Here is a 20,858-nt window from a genome sequence, read left to right as displayed (position 1 = left end):
TCAAACTCTCAGTACTAGTGCAGTCTAATTACAATTTTTGTCAGGATAAGTTAGAGATGATGAGCTCAAATATTCAAGATAGAAAAAATGACACACAGCATCTCTAAGCTTCTGTGTAGTTCATTTTTGGATCTACTAATGGGGGGAAAAAAAAGTCACAGGCAATATTCCTGGAACAGTTTTATGTTAAGAACGTTGGAAGGCAAAAAGAAATTTCAAGAGAGAGGTGAGTAGTGGCAGCTATGTACTGTCAGAACACCTCACATCCTGTACAGTCCTTGGTAAATCTTAGGTTAATGCAAATATGGAAGATGATTTTTTTCTAGTCTGCAGTAGCAGACACTGACTGAGAGGATGAGGTGCTCTGTTTCTGTGCTTCTCTAAATAAAAGTCATGTGCCTTGATCAGATTTTTAAAAAACTGATGACAACCATATTATGCATCAGGGAATGAGTTTAACTCATACTCAAAACACCTGATCTGAGCGACAATTCAAATCGTTTCTCCATTAGAATCGCAATTATGTATATTGACCATGATGTAATGACTGTATTTGTAGTCTTGTATACTTTTACTATTTTAAGACCATTTGCTGCATTAAGTAATATTGAATTAGACATCTGCAGAGATGTAATTATGGTTAACTTTAAAGCCGACTTAAAGCGAGCATGAAAATCTTTTCATGACACATGCAAAAGCAGAAAACTGCTATAATTAAGGATTATGTCATGCCTGGAAACCAGCTTTCTCATTTCCCTGGTATGAATGGCAAACCCGGGTGTACATACCTTCGTTTATTTTTCCCATACGTACTTCTTGTGAATTTTCTTCCATTCTTTTAATTTGATCAATTTTTACATTTCTAGAACTGCAGTATGCATCAGACCTGTTATGTTTTTGATACAGTGAATATTAATATGTATACTATAATTTAATATGCATTAGAGGCCCTGAAGATGAGACTTGATCCAGGACGTACAGCTCCTCATGCTTCCCACAAATGTGCATGGTCTTGACCTTGCAAAGAGTCTTTTTGTTGTTGTTTTTTTTTTAATATAATGACATTTGCTAATATTTATGGCCTTACTAGATTTTTAGCCCATTTCACAGTGGTTGTTCGGCTACCTGTAAAAATCCTCTCACAGAAGGCTATTCAGTGAGGTCAGGGCAGAGCTATCACACCAAATCCTAGCAACTCTTTTGATTACATTACAGTTTCCATTCAATTTCCATTGTTGGCAGATCGTGCTCAGATCTGTGCTTATATTGTTAAATAGACCAAGAATATTGGGTTACAGAGTAAATAGGCTATGATATCTTAAAGTTATATAAAGAATTAGATTTAGAGTTTATTACATTTGACAGAAACTTAATATTTCATACATTATTTCATTGTTCTTATAAACAGTACGGTCAATAACATTTTTCAGATCCAAGAACTATATGGTCTCACATTTATGGCCATGACAGGTAAGAACCACATAGTGTTAAATATTAGCCAGGAACATTTCTCAAATCTAGTACAAAAATAAGCAGAATTAATAGGGGAAATAGTTAATATGTCATCCTCCCTCCCAGAATGTATTACCTAGGCCACAGGGCTTAGATCATTAGGGCTTAGGTGAGATCATTAATAGGAAACTTACCTTTGTGATTTAAAAGTGCAAATATTGTGTGTATGTATGCTGTAGAATGTAATAAAATAAAACCTCAGACATTTATTTAACATACATATTATGATATAATTAATTTTTAATCCATAATTAACTCTTATGATAATGACCCTTCTGGTTTTGATAGCAGTTTCACATGCCACGTGGTATAGAGTTACTTAAGATGATAAAGTTAATTGGGATGAGAGCTGGAAATTGAGGTCAAACCAGTTTAATAAATCAAACACTGGACGCTGCCTTTTGATGCTTTGTTTGTAAATGGCATTCCTTCTTAAGAATCAGATGTTTTACACAATTTCTAAATAAAAATCACTATGAAGCCTTTAGAACATCAGCTGTGAGCCATTTGGGAATAATTTTATTAATTCACTTCCCTCAAGTCCTTTGAAATAGTAGCACATCTGCTTGGAATTTGACTATTTCAGATGAGACATCCTTAACAGAAAAATAGTTTCCTCCAAATTATCCAGCATATGTTTCTTTCATTTGAAAAACAAGTGCATCTTAAATCAAAGAACAACGTGCTTACATTTGTTACCAGCAGCTACATTATTTGAAATTACCAAAGTATTTTTCCTAGTAGTTCTTGCCAGCAAATAACAATTTAAAAGTACAGTTAATATGGTTCAATGCATACATCGCTCTTAGGTCCTTGCAAGTCCTTGTTCTGAAAATTTAGAGAAAAAATATTGAAGGATTTTCAGGGAATATTTTATGTGTAGATGGAGTATATATTCTCTCATCAGTTGCATATAGAGTTTGAAAGCTCTGTGGAAAAGAATCTAGTAGTTTTGTGACTTTTTCAGGAATTTCTAGATAAACTTGCTTAATTAGTTTCTGTAAAACCCTAGAGAAGATCATGCCTAATTAATTAGAGGACTGCTCTTTAACCGTGATAAATAATCACTTGGAACTTCTAAAGACAAATTGCATCCTAATGTTTCTCTTTCTTCTCACTTCTGTTCTGTGAAGTCATTCTGTACTGTTAAATTTGTAGAATTGGTTCTTCTTACTTATTCATCTTATCTACTCTGAAGTAGGAAAGAAATAAGTTTCCTAAACTGAGCAGATTTTCAACAGTGAAACTGTGAGGGAAAGGCATGGTTGATGTTCAGCCCTTGCAAGCAGGTGTATTGCTGAAGATGCCATTTCACTTAAACTAGTCAGACTTCTTAGCTCCATTATTCTCATTTGCGTCTGTTCCAGAACACTCAGTCCTCTTCTGATTAGCAACGTGCATCCAGCTTCCACTTCCTCATACTTATTTTGTATCAGCTACTAGAAAATACTAGAAGCTGTTATGCTATCATGAGCCACAAAAAAAAATATAGTTAAAAAAAGAAGAAATTAAGTAATTACTGTTTATATGATAAAAGTGGAAAAGTTTAGCTACAGGTTGTCATAGATACAGTCTCCCATTCGAAATCTTTTCTAAGCCATCACAGAGCACTGTCCTATTATCAGAAAATCAAGACTAGCACTGTTAGCTCTATTTTATGTCAGTCATTTCTGTTGACAATAATTACTCAACTATCAAAAACAACAACAAAAAATCATTTTCTTTAATGCATCAGAACACAAGTGAAAGTGAATGTTTTCTGTGAATGTTGAGGTTTGGTCATAAAAAATTCCTAAAGCAACCTTTACACAGCTTGATTTTTTAATAGACCTTTTTCTCTAGAATTCTGAATGCTAATACATGCAAATTGGATCTACCAGATGAGTCTGTAAAGGTGGGAATGTCTGTAGTCTATAGGTAAGGTTACATTTAGGGTGGGGGTTTAGCAGGGTGCACCAGGCTGAAACTTAAACTAGGTTGGGTTAAGCTTTAGCTATAAGAGATTAATGTTTTATGACAATGCATTTATTACCTTTAAAAAAGTACTGTAATCAAAGATAACTGTAGGGAAATAAAAGATAATGTGTCTTGCAACCAGCTATTATTGCAGTTTGGCTTCCTTTTTTCCTTTGCTTATTTGGCAAGCAATCAAGCCAAATGAAGCCTCAAGACACTTCAAAGATCTGCCAAAATCAGGATTTATTTTTTTAACACGGCCTATTCTAAATTGGCCTCTTGGAAATGGATACAGATCTCGAATAATTATCTCCTTGTCATCCCATGTCCCAACAGGTTTTTATTAAACACAGACTGACCAGAACCCCCTTTGCCTTAACCAACTCAACTAAAGGTGTCTCAACTCTGGTCTCTTATGCAAGGTAAAGTTTTGTCTGGTAGGGATGCAGTGTATCTAGTTTGCTACCGTAACGCAGCTGTGCCTTTGAAATGCCTTCCCTTTGGTTAGTCTTGAGTTAGGTTTGATGCCTGGATTATCTGTAGTTTATCAACTGCTGATACATATCCATCTGGCAGATATTCAGCTTTGTGATTACATGATTTCAATATGTCACTTTCTGTAGTACATACTGGTAAAATATTTTTCAGTCCTATAAATGAGAGCACTAAACAAAGGCAACTGATGGCCCTTAAAAGGCTGCGTAGGAAGCAAAAGTTAGGAACAATGCATTACAAATAAGGGATCCTTAAATATGACAGGCTGAATTTGTGGGGACTGAGGTCAATGAAGGAATAGACTGGCATTTACAGCTAAGTTGCCCTAAAAGGTTGGCTGCCATATCCTGTCTTCCCTGGCCACGTGCATGCTGTTGTTCATGTGGTCCCAGAGCTAGCGACTTTCACTGTTTGATCCAGCAAGAAATGAGCAGTGCAGAAAAAAGCTTTTCCTCTGGATCATCCATAGTGACATGTAATAACAGTTCACTGCTGCATACATTTTGTCCTGATAAAAGAGAGTCTTATGTGGCTAGCAGCTATAATCTTATAATAATCCACTTCTGTCATAACAATGCCGTGAAATAAAATAGGTAACCAAGTATATGTGCATGTCAATAAAGTTTAAAAAATAAGAAGAGGAGAAAGGAGAAACACTGTTGGAGATCCAAAGGACCAGGAACCTAGAAAAAGAAGGGAAGTTTTCTTATAACTTCACCATAAAATTTTGTGAGGTACAAACTAGTGTAAACAAGATAAATTGGCTCATGCAGTTTCCGGAGAAGGAGAGTTTGTAATATTTTATGTCCTGCTATAAATAAACACTGTGGAACTGGAGGTCCCAACACGTAAATAGTATTAGAATGCATTTATTTATTTATCTGGTTAATAATAGTTTGTGTTTTACAAGCTTGAGTGAAAACAAACTCCTAGAGCTTAGAAAAGTCCATTCAAAACTGAATGTTACCATGAGAAATGGAAATGCTGAAAATCTCTGTTTTGGTACTTTTTTTTTTTTTTTTTTTCCTGGAGAATATGAGAAAAATAATTCAGGGATTTATAAAATTCAATGTGTGAGGATGCTGAAGCAGCTGTAGTCACAGCATATGGTGTTATAAATGGAATAGAGGGTGCCCATAGCATTTATCTGTAAATGATTTTAATGTGATTCCATTGAGACAACCTGAACTCATTTCTTATGGGACCATATACAGGCTGCTATGTCCTAATGATTTAATAATTACTTTTCTTTCCAAAATTTCATACTGTATCTCTTAGATAGTAGGCTATGTGTAAGTACCTGAATAATTCTGCTTATATCTTGTACATCACCTACATGTAAACTTTTCTTGTAAGCTAAAACATCCTTTTTCATGGCAAGAATAATGTAGAAACTAGTTTTGTCTGTACTGGTCTGTAATTCTAATGTAATCTTCAAAATATTTTGAGTTGTGTTAGTCACTGTATTATTTAATTTACTATTATTTAGTTTTAGTTAAACTATTATTTAGTTTTCTCATTCAAGAATTTTTCAAATGCGTTTTGGTTTAGTGAGGGTGGCATCACATCCCTATTTCTGATACTATAACTGTAACATTTAACTGTAGTTGGCATTAGTTTGATAAATAATTAATGTTTATGTTCCTCGGCAGGCAAAGGGCTCATAAAAGTTATAAATGAGGTCCTATTAGAATCTATTTCATAAGTTTCTTTGCCTTATATTTCATAAGTTCCTTTGCTTTAGTTTATTGAGGTTCATTCTTTTGTGTGGAGACTCTTTCAGCAGTAGTGCCTGAATTTATTTGCTAGGTTTTCTAGTTCAGTGTTATGCTTTCCAGGTCACTGTGATGTGTCATTGAAACAAGACCATTAAGATGAGTGATTTGTGTTGCAATTTCATTAGTGGGATTAGTACTATACTACACATCACTGTTTTCTCATTTTGTATGGGTCAAGTTGACTGCATGCATTATATTTGTAGGATCAAAATAGTTAAAGACAAAGGTAGATACTTAAGCAGTTAGGCCAGAAGCTGGAATCATTGTTTTAGAGGTGTACAAAACAATTTGTATTAAGGAATTGTTTAAGTCTTAAGTATTAAGGAATTTTTTAAGTCATTGAATTTCACAGTATAAATTAAAGAGTCTTAGGATCATTATGCACATCATGGTCACATGGCAATATCTTGTGCCAAAGCAATGGCTGTTTTTTATTTTTCAGTCCATGTGTAGTTTTTAATGAAAACACTTTTTTGACTTGTAAAGGCATAGAAGTAATAAACTGGACTAGCTTTGTGTTTTTATTTATTTATTTCTTTATTATTTGATGAAGCTTGCACTGAGATAAGTAAAATTGTATAAATTGATTCTCATGAACATGCATAGAGAAATCATTTTACGCAACAAAAAGGGTGTTATGGCATGCCAAGCAAAGATAAGTAATTTGAAAATAAAAGATCCTAGTAAGAATCCCTAGCAGAAAATCTGAAAAAAAAACAGGTACTGCATAATGGTATTATTATTTTAAAGTATTTGCATACATTAAAATAAAAAATAGGTTCTGTCATACAATGCAATCAGCTATGCCTAAATCGTATTACTATTGCAAAAGTTAAGACATTCTGTTAAATTATGATAGCTAAATGCTCATCTCTTTTATACATCAAACTGCTCAGTTTTTCTCTAATATTAGACACCGATTTGTACTGTAGTCAGGTGGGGTGGGCAGGGAATATTTATCTTTTACAGTAGATCACCTGCCATTGCCATTGGAATCACAGCAGTAGAATTAAACTCTTCTATCATCCTTTACTCTTGAGATAGACCTTTTTTTTTTTTTTTTTTTTTTTTTTCCTTTGTGCCTTATTTACAGCACTTTGGAAGATGGGATAGGAAAAGATCAGTTTCTATTCGCATCACCGCATCACTTTGTTCCTGTCTTCAGATCATCCTCTCTTTAGAATGATTCCTAGCAGTCTAAATTAGTGTTGTTCTGCTGGTGGGTTATTGGCCTATTACATTCTTATTTGTTGACATTACCCACCAGTAAAGAAACAGAGGAATCCTAATATAGATCATATTGCCAGTGTTGTAGGCATTTGGAGAAGAACCCTTGCTCAAACTCTCCCAGACACCAGCTACCAGATAGGACTGTCGCATACCTCCTGAAAGTAGAAAAGTAATGTGATTATCTCTAGTATTGCCCCTGCTGTTCAAGGGCTTCGAGGGGTTGTGAACAGGCTTCTGTCTCTCTGTGAACTGTGGGTACAGTAGAGGAGAGTTCTTCAGAAGCCTGCTTCTCCTCGTACTGATCTCAGCAGGAGTCCCTGATTGATTTCAGAGGGAGCAAAATCAATCCCTGCTTTGAAAGCCTACAGTATTTCCCACAGCACAGCCTATCCTTAAAAACCAACCAACCAAGATTTTTTTCTGGTTCTCAACATACACAGTTTTCATTTACTATATCACAAAGAAGCTTTAGGGACAATCCATAATATAACTTTAGTCAACTTTGAGTGTAAGTTGCATCACATTCTGAAGGACAAGTAGTATCAGCTCAGAACTGAGGAAGCCGGGAGATGTCCTCCTCTGGCTGCTCCAGTGCAAGCTGAAGTTTTTTCCACATCTCCTTGTTATTGCCCTCTTGATGGAGGCCTCTGTCCATGCTGTGCTGTTCCTGTAAGTGTTCCTAATCTGTTTTATGCTAAATGATCGAGGTCAGTGATGACCTGCTACTTAAACTATGTAAGCTCTCTTTCTACTGCAATGTTGGAAACCAACTGTTGCCCCCTTATATTTAGGATTGTGTATTGCATTGTAGAACACTTGAAATGGATAGATGCATCACTATCAGGGGATAAAAAGCTTACGATTCATATTGCATGGTGTTAATGTTTTGTTGCTAGTCTTAGATATATATCCAATACAGAAAGATAAAAAATTAAAGACTGAAAAATTGTGTTATGAGGGTAGGAATTACTTCATATCTTTGTAAAAAACAAAACACCTTTTCAAACTGAAAATCATGGCAGAAGATTGTAGATGTTCTGTGATGTTATTTATTGTGCTTCTTCATCACCATTCCCCCTGACAGACTAGCAATTAGGTGACTGTTGTAGTAATAAGATACACTTTTGTGCTCATCTGTCTTGTAGGTACTTGGCAGTTTTATTACTAATTGGAGTTGCCACTGGGCCTGTCCTGTCATGCAGTTAGGTTACTAATGGATTGTCTGAGTTGTTCTGCTCACTTGCTGGTTTCATTCAGTGAAACAACTTCCCCACTGCCCTCAACTCTTGCATTGTGTTTAAGGATAAGGTGTTGCACAAGATCACTTGTAGCATTCCTGCTTCAAGTTTCACTCACTTCTGTTTATAATCAAAGGAGCCCCTGGGTGGAGATTTATGATATTTACATGCTCTTCTAATTAGGATAATGATTACACCTGCTTTTAGATAATATTTACAGCCTGCTTCAAAAGGTCTCAATGAAATCAATAGCTAGCTTTGAATAATGAGCCTTCAGCACCTCATACATGTACAGATAACATGTCCAAGGATTCAGACATTGCCTTTGCATGGATTTTGATACATGCCATTAAAAAACTGTTGCAGTTATTATTATAGAAAAACACTGATTTTATTTCATAAGGCTTTAGCTGTGCATTCCATTTATTTCCTTCCTCAAGTACATGATATTAAAGATGGGTTACTCTTGTTCTGATGCCACAAAGGATTATTGATGAAATAAAGGTGCCACTGAAGGCAGTGAGAGTTTTACCATTGACTTCAGTAGCTAGAATTTCACCTCTGAAGTGTGAAATAAATAACAGGAGCAGATAGCAGGGAAAAAAAAAAAATCCATGCCTACAGTCCACAATAATAACCAAACTTTTCTTTAGAGGGGAATACACAGAGTCCAGCTGAGACATAAAAAACTTCACAATGGGTATGATGAGCTTATGTTCATGATTTTGATGAAATTTTCAAAGACCAAAAAGGAATTTGAATTTTCTTTGACAGACTTTTGTGAATGTTTCAATGTATTTACACATAGATCAATGGAAAGATCCAGTTTACAAAGCCGCAATAAATATGCAGTTGTCTTTCAGTCTGCCATGGGTCAGCTCTACTGTGCATAATATGTATCATCTATAAGATGTGTCTGGTACTTGCAAAGATTCTTGATGATTTTGGAAGATTGTTTTGAGTAAAAAGTTTACCATTCTCCATTGTTCTCTTTTAGAAATATTCTTTACAGACTAGATGAAAGGACAAACCAGTTTTCAGTACTGCTAGAGGCACTGGAGCACTACAAACTACATCAGTCAAATGAGACCATTCAAGCAGCCTTGTCAGAGGTGCTGAACAGCATCAGTTCAGCTCAGGTTTACTTCAAAGCAGGACTTGATGTGTTTGAGACTACCTTAGCTGGAAAGAAATGAGAGAATTCTCTGCATTCTAAGACATTTGTTTACAACTCGCTAAACAAAAGTTCGACTCGGACCAGAATTTCTCTGAGGATGAAACCTTTCTCAACTTTTCTTTCAGTTGGCGCTAAAATGTACTGCAATGTGTGTTTTTATAAATATAAAACAGTCTTTTGCACTGTTCACAGTATATCTCAAATATCTGTTTCTGAATGTATAAAACAATGGGAGGGACTAACACTTAATGATTTTTGGAAGGACATCTGCTGTATTTTTATATGTAAAATATATTTTTATGACTAAGAGCTCAATCTTGCGAAGTACCAAGCACATCCTGCAATACACTGAAGACCTGGTTCTGAGACACCCCAGATGTATATCCAGGTGAGCTTTCCATGCCTACTCTGTCAGAAAAATATGACTTAAATATACTCTTGTGTTCCTTAACTTCCTCAGCAAACTCATTTTCCTTACTCCTTTCAGAATTAGTTGAAGGATATGGCATTTTCTGGGGTATGCAGTGCTGAAGTTAATCTGGAAATGCTCAAAACACCCTTATCAGTGCAATCTAACATCTTTATTCCTGTGGAACAATAAATACCTCAATTCTGAGAATACAGATAAATGCTGATTATCATATTTCTGTCTGAAACAAAATTGTTTTCTCTACTAATTATTGGAGAATTTCTGTGATGATTACAAGTGATTTGAAATGTTTGCGTCAGTAGTTAAAAGTGCAAAAAACTTTGAATCTTTATGTTAAGTAAAAGAACTGCCTAGTCTAATTAAGCTACAGGCCTTGTAAGCTTATATGTTACTGAAAGAAGCCACTTCAAAGTCTCCCTAAATTTTCAGGGAGAAGTATGTAAAAATAAGAGCTTGAAGTTCTGGAAACATTTCTGAGATTCCACCACTTGGCGACACCACTCACTATTCCAGGGTGGACCATTCCAGCTGTAGTGCCCAATTTGTTCACTACCTACCACAGAACCAGCAGTTCACCTCTGAAGACAAATTGATGAAGCATACTGCAGGGCTAGTTTGCATTGGTGGAAGCCCTGTCCAGAGGCTGTAATCACACCATTACAGCATTGACTTGAAGTAATCTCTGAATGAAAGGATCAGGAGGTTCAGTGTCCTAAACCTCTAAGGGGATCATATACACACTTGAGAATTGCGTCTTAATAATATGAATACTTAAAATTTTTAAACCCAATTGGGTTTAGAGTTTTACAATCCCAGATGCTTCTGGGATTAGAGCTTAAAAAATAATTTTATATAGATTCTTAGAATTAAAATGTAATTTATTTGATGGAAACAATAAATGTATTGTTACCAAATTTGCCATGGAAACATTGCAGAAACATTTCAGGTATCTATGAATGTAAAGAAATGCCTTCAGGAAAATTTCAATTTCAAAGTGCGTAGTTTGGTGAAAGGGTGAAAGCTTATGGAATAGCTTTTGAATTTAGAATTTGTAATGTATATGTTCACATAGCGAGAAATTAGAGTTTTTGGATCTGTGTTTCTGTTTTCCCAAAGACATTGGCAAATGGGCCTCTATTAGCAGTGGCCTAGGACAGGGTACATACAGCTATGTTGTTGCTACATTTCTTTACAAGTTTTTATCATAACATGCGCAAAAGCATCCCTGTTCTGACAGTGGGGCTATGCAATTGTACAGCCACAACTGAAGTGAGAATATGTTCAGTAACAACTGAGACAGACATAATTATCTCCTCATCTTACCTGGCATCCGTTAAGAAAGAGCATATGATTATTCCCTTTCTAATCCTGGTACCAAGTCTGTATACTTCAAAGAGAGTTTGACTTCTGAAGAGTAACATTTTTTTTGATAATCCAATGCTTTTCTATCCCCTTGTTTCCATAATTTTTATTATAGTAATACTTAAATGGTTGGAATATCCACATTTGAGTTTTATGTTTCTTTTGTGATAGTATTTAGGAATGTAATACGCGCACTACATGTGAATTGTCTTTTCTAATAGGAATTACTCTCCTAACAGTAAGTTTAGTAACGTTTTCTTTAGCATGCTGACTCACAGTGGAGTCAACGTTTATGGTTTTCAATGATATAGGCTTAGGTGCCATTAAGAGACCAAAACCTGAGATGAACACTTCCTTTAATTCTGCCAGGTGAATTTAATAACTATTTCCTGTCCAGCAAACCTTCCCCTAATGTAGCCCAAAGCGTACTCATGCAAAATCAGGGAAATCAGTTGGGAAGAGTATCTCTCATGTATGATTTCTCAACCATGTAATTCCTCACTAAAACATTTATCTTGTTTTCTCACTAATGTCCTTCTATAGCACCTTTAAAAACAGCAGACTTCAAAGTACTCCACCACAAAAGGTATTGCTACTATATCGCTACCTGTAAATTCTAGAGACAATCATATATTCTTGTTGTAGAGATGAATCAAATGAGCTCTTTAGGGACAAAAATGCATTGATTTCAATGCCATCTCACACTTGTACATCTCTAGGTTTTTATTTCAAATGTTCAAATCCTATGTATATAAGTGAGTGCCCAGTGATAATACTTGCACCATTATAGGTTTGGAAAAGGCGTTTTTGAGCCACATCCTTCCATTGATTTTTAAATCCTACCCATTGACTTCAAAGAATTTATATCAAGTTAAGATCCTAAATACTTGGATTAGTTCTAACAGAATTTTTTAGCTGTGGAACAACAGCTAAGGGAAGGCATTAGTAAATCATAGTAGCTTACCCAGACTGAATTCATTCCTGTATTGTGTTGAAATGAATAGAGAGCCCTTAAAGGCTGCAATATGTTTGCAAATTGCCTGACTGATAGTAAAAATCTGTCACCTTTACAGAAGCATCAACTGCCAGAGACAGTATAACAAATGTATTGATTACTAAGTAATCTAGAGTCATACTCTCAGTGACCAGAAAATCCTTGCAGCTTGCAATATTTGTATGTTGAGATGGTTGATAATAAAAAGCTAATAAGATTTTATTAGTGCGTATTTTAGAGAGTACATAAAGAAGCTAAAGTATAATCAACTCAGATGAATAATAAGTACATGGGAGCTGGATTTTGAGTACTAACCTTAAAAAAGGCAGTGAATTGTTTTTATCATCCAAGAAAAACAAGGCTCTCTTGATATACAGTATATGTGCAAATATGCAAACACACAAATATGCAAATGTCTTGTATCTTCAAAACACTGCAGAAATATTAATTTACTTGCAGTGAGATGATACATCTGCACAAACACTGATGTAAATAATAACTACATGAGAAAATTAGCATTTATTTTGCACTGCTTCACTTACCTTTTAAAAAGTATTTCAGTCTAGATGTGTGAAAGAAGGCATCACTGATGACCTAAGTTCCTGAAGCATTAGGTAGGGAAAGGCAGTATTTCTCAGGTATCACAGAAGGTACCTCTGGAGGCCATCTAATCCTTGCTCAAACAGGATCACCTTGGGCTGTATTCCTGGAAGGGGATACATCCAGATGACTTTTAAATATCTTCAAGGATGGAGATTACACAGCATCTCTGGACAGTGGCTTCCAGTGCTTGGTCACACCCATAGTTTAAGAATAAATAAATAAATAAATTCTTCCATACATATAGTTTCTCCAAATTGCTCCCTATATTTTTAACTGTTAAATTATTAATAGTTTTAATTACATACATTCAAAGGATAACCATCATTTCATTCAGTGAAAACTCTTGGCCAAGGTCTCCAGAATTCCAGGGTGAATATGCTGGAAAGTTTGTATATAGAAACTTGTACTGCTCACCAAGAGGTTTATTTTTAAGTTGTAGAGACTAATGCCTTTATCTTTTAAGGTTGTTACAGTGCCTGGTTCACAACCATAAGTTTTTGGTATACATTACAAGACTCACTGAGAACAAAAGATGAGATAGAAAATGCAGGAAGGAAAAATCAGCTTATGGGCAGCTATATGCTATAGTAATTGTATTTCTGGCTTTAAAACTAATAAATACTATAAGCATAGTTATATGCATATGCATTTTCAAGAGAATAGTTAAGATGTTCCTCAAAAGTTTTCTGTGGTGAACTGTTATTTGTGTTACCCAGAAATGGGTACCTTTGACACAACACATTGTAGACACTATCCATAGCCTAGCGTGGAAGATGTTCATTCTCTTTAGCGCTCTCCTGCATTTTATTAAGTCTGAGAAAGGTGAAAACAGAAGCAAAACTTGGCCACTGTATCACAGTGATTAAAGATGGCAAGGACTCAAGCCACATGCACAAAAATGTACTTGAATGTGAACACTTGAACCAAGGAAGTGCCTAAGAATAATGAAGGCTCATTTAGGAAGCACATAGGTAGCATATGATTTAAGAGTATCTGAATTGGACTGTACATTTTCTAAAACTATGGTGCAATCAGACCTAACATTATTTTCCCTAATTTTAATCCCATTGCTCCTGGTTGTATGTAGTATTGCTCTTACACACTCAACATAACTGGAGAATACGTACAAGTGTACAAGTGTAGATTTAGGTCCCCTCAATCATACTGAGTCAGTCTGTTTCTTTTGATTTTACCATAACTGCTTATCAGGGTGCTATACTACATGAGTAAGGTCAGCAGAATTTGGCTACTGTTTGTGGAATTTCCCAAAAGATGTTATATCAGAATATTGTTTATTTATGTTTAGTCTATTCTCTTTAATCTTCTAATATATATTATTACAATCAGGAGTACATTTTTTTCAAAAAATGGGCAGGAATCTCTTGGTCAATGCTAAGTATACACAGGCAGTATGCGCATGTACAAGTGATGTATTATAATTTAGTATTAACTGAAGAGTTGCTATAAATGTTGGCATGGATTAATGCACACATTCTCTTATGAGCTTCACAAATTGGAACTGATACAAGGGCTTAATTTAAGAAATGCAATCAGAGTGTAGGTGAGGAACATTTGCTACATAAATGCAGTATATGCTTACTCGTCTGCCTAATCCATTGGGTTAAAAAGATTATGGTTTTGTTTAAACTACTTTGATTTGTTTTCTAACAAGCCTTTGAAAATGAAGTCTTGGTCTTTAGTTTTCTTTTAAATTCGTGCTATCTTTAATGTTTATGGAAAGCTTACCATGTGTTAAGACAATGTAAGGTCTTCCTGTCTGATCATTCTTGGATTTTTTGGTAGAATTAGAGGTTGTATTTCAAAGCATAGTCCTTGAAAGAAGGTCACTTACGGAGCTGTTAATATATATGATACAATATGCTTGGGTGCTTGCCGTTGCCATGCAGCGGTATAGGTATGCAGTATGATGCTTTCAGGCACTTAAGAGGACAAATATGTTTTTATGATAGTATTGCAACGACCTACTAATTTTCCCCTATTTGAAACTGTTCCAGTTGTAGCAAACTGGTAGTACAGCAATGTAACACTGAGTTCTCTTAGCACCTGCAACAAAATCTTTCTACAGGTGGAATGTCAGGGTGTCCTCTGAGCTGTCAGTGTGCTTCCACAGTTTTCAGTTAGTGTCCCTTGTAGCCCCAGTCAGCTTTTTAGTACTGCAGGCCTGATACTGGTCTGAATGACACCCAGGTAGGACAGATAAGTCTGACTGAGGCATTGGTTTGCTACTGAAACCATGTCCTTAAAAAGTTAAATATAATATTTTGCAAGTACTTCCCAGACTTTGGGTGTTTTCAGTCTTTGTACTGAAGGTTCTGAAGAAGTATACTAGAACACTGTTGTTTTTTTCATGTAGTCTCATTTTCTGTTCTCGACAGCTGAAACATCTTGTAGTCTATGAATCCACTAGAGGAGAAATAAGGAGATGCTTAATATTTCATACTTAGAGCAGATAAGATAAATACAAATTCTCTTTGTTTTCCATTTGCAGTTTATGCAAGTCGGTATGCAACATACTCTTATCACACACATTATGATTTGGTATTCTGAGACAAATGGAAAATGAATATAATTCTATATCCAGAGAAAGTATAATGAATTCAGGGAATGCTTCACAGTCAAGTGTTTCAACCATTTGCCAAAAAAAAAGCATGAGTGAAGATATTTGGAACAGATACTCTTGGGATTTTAGTACAGGTCTGGAAAATAATGTTCTTCTGCCTAAGGCCAGATTTTAGCATTGTGTTCATACCTAGCTGCATGGTAATGTGTTGTGTGTCAGCATCGCTGAACCTTTGAGGATTAAGGCTCAAATGCTGTTATCAGTGATCATGTTAGTCTCAGTATGAACTATTATTTTTATGTCACATAACACCTTACAGATTTTAACTAATCAGATGGAATATGCAAATATTTCTGCCTTTTGTATGCAAGGGAGCAACTGTCAAGTTGTGTTATCTTTGTGAAGCTTTGACACAGAGTGTGAGACGCCTGCATGATGACTCCTTCGTTCTGTCTACATTGAAGTTTTCGTGTAGTAAAATCAAGGTACCACAACTGATAGCTAGTCAATTCTGAATATTAAGTAACTAGTTTTTTCAACCATGCAGTAATATAAACTTGATGCAGTGATTCCGGGAAACCAATAAATATCATATTGTGTGGAAATGTGCAATGAACGGTTGATTTTTATAATGCATTATAGAAAGTTGAGTCTGAATACAACAGCATATTTGCAAAATTAGTTTACGTTGTATGAACTGTACTTCTATAACATACTGTAATGAAAAGGTAACATTGACTATTAATGTAAGGAGATTCTATGTACTTTGATTAAAAAGTACACTTATCTGTGCTACGAATATGATATTTGCGGTCTATGACAGTGTTTGTACAGAGGGCACCGTGGACTGGAATTCAATAATAGACAATTAGTGAAAGTGGTTGTGAAGTAGACATTTTTTTTCCATTGTTATATTTTTGCTAGAAATCAAACTGGAATATGAAGATATGTATGATGTACATTGCACTGAATGATTTGAAATTATATTCATTTGCTTTTTTTTATTGTTTTTACTTTCTTTTTTTATTTGTTTCTGCCAGTAAGCTCTAACATATGCCTCTCAAGCTGCTGATTCAGTAACATAGATCCCAGTGCATTAAAGAATAATAAAAATTGGGAAGAAGGAGAAAAGTAAGAAAAATACAGCTAGCCAGAACCTCAGAAACTGGGATCCAATAATGTACTTACAGGTAAAATTTGAATCATACTTATTTTAGATGCTGGTAGATAGATAGATAGCCCAGACATTCAGATAATTGGCCTTTCAGGTAGGTGCCTTTGTATGTTTTTTGGGAATCAAGATTTTCAGAGGTACATATTTGGGATCAATCTTGAAGTATACGATCTGAGACTCCTACAATAAATAAATAAATAAATAAATAAATCTATTGAACAGCCTGAATTCCATCTGAAGAAAGAGACCACTCAGTTTATGATTAAGTAATTATCTCATGAAAATATGAAATCCATGTTTTGTTTATTATATATAAATAACTTGAAGGTTTTTCTCTACTCATGAAGCACTTGAGAGGTGTAATGAAATATTTTCATTGTAAACAAATGTGTATTTCCAAATTTTATTTCCATTTTGTGTATTTTTGTTTGTTTGCCTTTTTTTTTTTTTCCTGAAACTGCTTTCATGTTCACCAGATTAAAAGTAAAAATAAAAGTGATACATTCATAATGTTTTAATAATGGCTAGAACATTAGTTTGGTACGTTAGCTCCATACAAACTGCAGCTCTTGACTAGAATATCTCATGGAATGTTAAGGACTAATTTGTGAAACATATTCATTCAGAATATGTTTTCTTTAAGCCATGTAAACATGTGCCATGAAAATAAAAGCCAGCTGTATATCAACCATTTTATGCAAGTATCTGATTTTGAATTCCTGCTGATAGATCTGTACAACTCCATATCACTGAAAAACGTCATTGAAGCCAAACGCTCTTTGCCTAGGTATGAAAATCTTCTGTGGCTCTGCCCATGAGATTGGACCATTATTTTCTTTCACAGAGTTTTTTCTGAACAATAAAGTTTTATATATATGTGTGTGTGTGTGTGTATATATATATATATATATATAAACATTTGACATACTATTAACAGTTTCAAGTAGTCAGGCTTGGTATTGAACAGATTTGTCTGAGAGAATGGGAATATGAAAAAAAAAAATCACTGTTTTCTTTTCAGATTTTAATAGCATCTTTTGCTCCTGTGTTCCTTATCAAATAGTAGCATAGAGATCCATGTAGGAATGAAGTCTACATGTAATTATGAAGGCATTTTTATTTTATAGGAAGTGTAGATATTGTAACCATGCAACTGAATTGAAGAATGATTTGACACTATCACAATGAAGTTTTTTTGTACTATGCTTGTGAGCAGGATGGGAGCAGAAACAAATTCTGGCCAGTGGATCCATAACTGCCTGATGGGGCCACTGGTGGGTTGCAAGTCCTAAGAGTGACAAAAGTGGGCTCTGGAAAAGCCAGGTCCTGGTAAGAAGATTTCATTGCAGCCAAAAACATGGAGTGGAGATGTGACGCTTGCCCAAATAACTCTGATGACAGTTTAACCAGCTCTGAATCTGTTCAGAATTTGCACTAGACCAGGAAGAGCAGACCAGCCTCACACTGATTGGTTTAGTTTGGGAAGGGCAAGGTATGAGATTGGTAAAACTACTTCCTAGACTAACACTAGAAACAGTAGCAAATCCTGTCTTTGAAAGAGAAGCACAGGCTCTTGGGGGCTAGCTTCTATATTCCATCAGCAGAGAATACAAAAGGGACTCAGTGGCTCTGGGAGCGGAGTCAATTTTGAGACACTTGGTAACAACTGCATCAGACAAGAATGGGAGTGGATAGTCCAAGGACTTGGTAAAATAAGCAAGATCTAAATGTCTGAGTTTAAAAAGTCTTAAAGCCCATGTTTATGCAAGTATACAAAGGCATCAAAGCAAAGATTTCTTGCAGTAAAGTGACCTTGAACAGTCCATTGACATTATTTCTAACAAACTTCAGTCTCTTATAGTCTTCTCCTCTCAGCTGAAGAGGCTCTGGGCAGTATCTCAAGTGATCTCAACCAAGATCACTCCTTTGAAGCTGTCAGTTTACACCAAGTGAAGATCTCATCCACTTGTTTGAGGCTGAGCTACAAATAGGAGAAGCACTTTCTGACATTGTTTGACAATCTCATTTCAAGAGAAATCTAATAAGGCTTCTAGCCAATGCCTTGAATTCATCTTTGATATATTTCAGCAGAGGTCATTGCCATGCCAAATATGAATTACCCCATAGGGTTAAGGGTTGCTTTTCCTGCACAAAAGAATGCACATCAGAATTAATACCATGTCAGTATTCACCTCCTTTTAACATCAATGACAGTTTATAGTGGCTATTGTACTTAAAATTTGACTTCTTCCTTTAAAAAAAAAAAAAAAAAAAAAAAAAAAGTTATGTCATCTCTTAAGAATAAGCTGCTTTTAAACTGTACAATACAAATCAGTTTCAGACAGCATTGTTCTATACCCCTTAGCCATGATTACAGAAGGTGATGATGAGTACAGTGCCCTACCAGAACTCTGTCACTATCCCTTCTATGAGAAGAAGGGAAAATAGTGGTTAGAGATGTACCTTAAGAGCTGAAAATATAGAAATATAAAATGTAAATTGTAAAATGGTATTAGTGTTCATGTGATTGTTGGTCATACATTTTTGAATGAGAGTTAAAGAATGCATATTTAAAGTGAGGCAAAATGGGGAAATTTTGTGTCAATAATAAAGACAATGTCTGAGAAATGTCTTTGCATTAATAGAATAAACCTGTGGAGGTTGTTACAGAAGACAGAAGGAAAATCTTAAACATTGCGGTCTAAAACCAGGTAACACAGGTATGTGTAAGCTGTAACATGAGAGAAGGTGTACTGCCATATAACTAGTCAGACAGTGAAATGTCTAATAGCAATCAAAAAGGAATTGTTGAATTCCAAATAGGAATGCAGTATCCAGTAAAACAAGGAGAAAAAGAGACTGCTGTCTGCAACTACTACAAAAAGGTTGACATTTCTAAGTTTATTTCTGTGTTTTTCCTCTGAATAATAATAGGGCTCAGTGTTGGAATTCGTAAAGATGGATTTGTCTAGCCCGTGTGACAGGCAGGTGTTTGTCAGCGTGGGACTACATATGAAAGATGGCCGAATTAGCTGAGTAAGTTTCCACATATGTCATGTGTCACTGCATTTCCTGAAGTGAAAGATCACTGTGTTATCTAAAATGAAGGTGCAGAACCGTGATGGGGGACCTTGATATGCAGATGTTACTTACACAGTGAGCAAGAAAAATTAGATCATACCCCCACGCATGAAGATCGCGTTTCAGATTCTAGCAGAATGACCCTATAATGAACACTGACTGAGTTCACTTTCAGGACTCTGCCATTCATAAAGTGCTTGTCATGCTCTCCTAGCCTAACATAATCAGGGCCCTATGAGTGAGTAATAGCCTTGTATTCATAGCAAGACAATTTATTATCCTATATGTAAAATGACAACTTCATTATCACTCACTATTATAAAATAGCAGGGAAAGCAGCAGTTTAAATAAAAATGCAGCTTTTTAAATAATTCTTTTTACAGTACAAAAATCCAATACATAAATTTGTGGCGTGTAACATTTTTATTAATATATGAAGAATTTAGCTTGATGTTCCATGGCAAACCCCAGTGATGTTTTATCGTTAGATTTAGGGAGAAAAATTTATAGTGGCTGGTTGCAGCATCGTGGCTTTTTATTTTTTCCTTCCATCTAACAAAGCAAAGAAGTAATGCACCTCCTACTGTGCATTTTCAGATTGGCAGGATTCTGCCTCAGTTACTTTGCTGGCCATCCAAGGCACTGACTCTACGCCGCGCAACTTTGTAAACTGCAAAAACTTATTTCCATGAGGCCCTCACCATCCATGTGCAATGAAGAAGTGTCCATCAGCTCCTGCTGGTTGTGTTGGCTTTTTAGGGTGAGGGGAACAATTTATTGTCAGAATATTTATACTTACCAACTTTTATCTATTAATATTTCTGAGAAAACATCATTTTCAGAATATATTAATCTGCTTCAAATAATGAATAATCTATATGGTAAAGGCTAAGACAAAAAGCTGTTGGACCAGCAAATAAATAACGAAAAAAATTACTCTTTTAAATGCATGAAAAGAAATTGCTATGTTGTTTAATTACAGCAGCCTCTGAGGTGATCGGTGTCACAACACCTATTGGGTGGGACAGATGTGAAGGGAGTTTGCAAAGAATCAGGAAGGCAGGCATATCTGGAACCTCCTGCATTCCAGCAGAGAGCTATACCTGCTTGACCATCCTTCCTAAGCCTTTGTCAGAGGGAGAGATTTTTGCCAAGACAAATTTCTCTCATCAGAGAACAGTTACTTTTTTTTTCTTTTTTTTCCAAGAGGACATATGAAGGCTCAGGAATTCTCTCCCTGACCAATT

General features: G+C 35.4%; 1 protein-coding gene across 10 annotated transcripts in view; it reads left to right on the top strand.

The window, feature by feature from the left end:
- The window catches only part of NAALADL2 (N-acetylated alpha-linked acidic dipeptidase like 2), a 419,953-nt gene extending 402,603 nt beyond the window's left edge, over positions 1 to 17,350 (top strand). For 9 of the 10 annotated variants that reach the window (XM_082766747.1, XM_082766748.1, XM_082766746.1 and 6 more), the window contains one exon: positions 9,207 to 17,350. In XM_082766747.1, the coding sequence (XP_082622873.1) occupies positions 9,207 to 9,405 (199 nt within the window). In that variant the 3' untranslated portion in view covers positions 9,406 to 17,350. The remainder of the gene's footprint in view (positions 1 to 9,206) is intronic. The other variant, XR_014318086.1, reaches the window with a different exon arrangement.
- The last annotated feature ends 3,508 nt before the right edge of the window (positions 17,351 to 20,858 follow it).

The sequence above is a fragment of the Aythya marila genome (assembly GCF_965140915.1).
Source record: "Aythya marila genome assembly, chromosome: 9".
NCBI classification, from domain to species: Eukaryota; Metazoa; Chordata; class Aves; order Anseriformes; family Anatidae; genus Aythya; species Aythya marila.
Note: the sequence above shows the minus strand (reverse complement) of the source record. Positions and strands in the feature narration are given on the sequence as shown.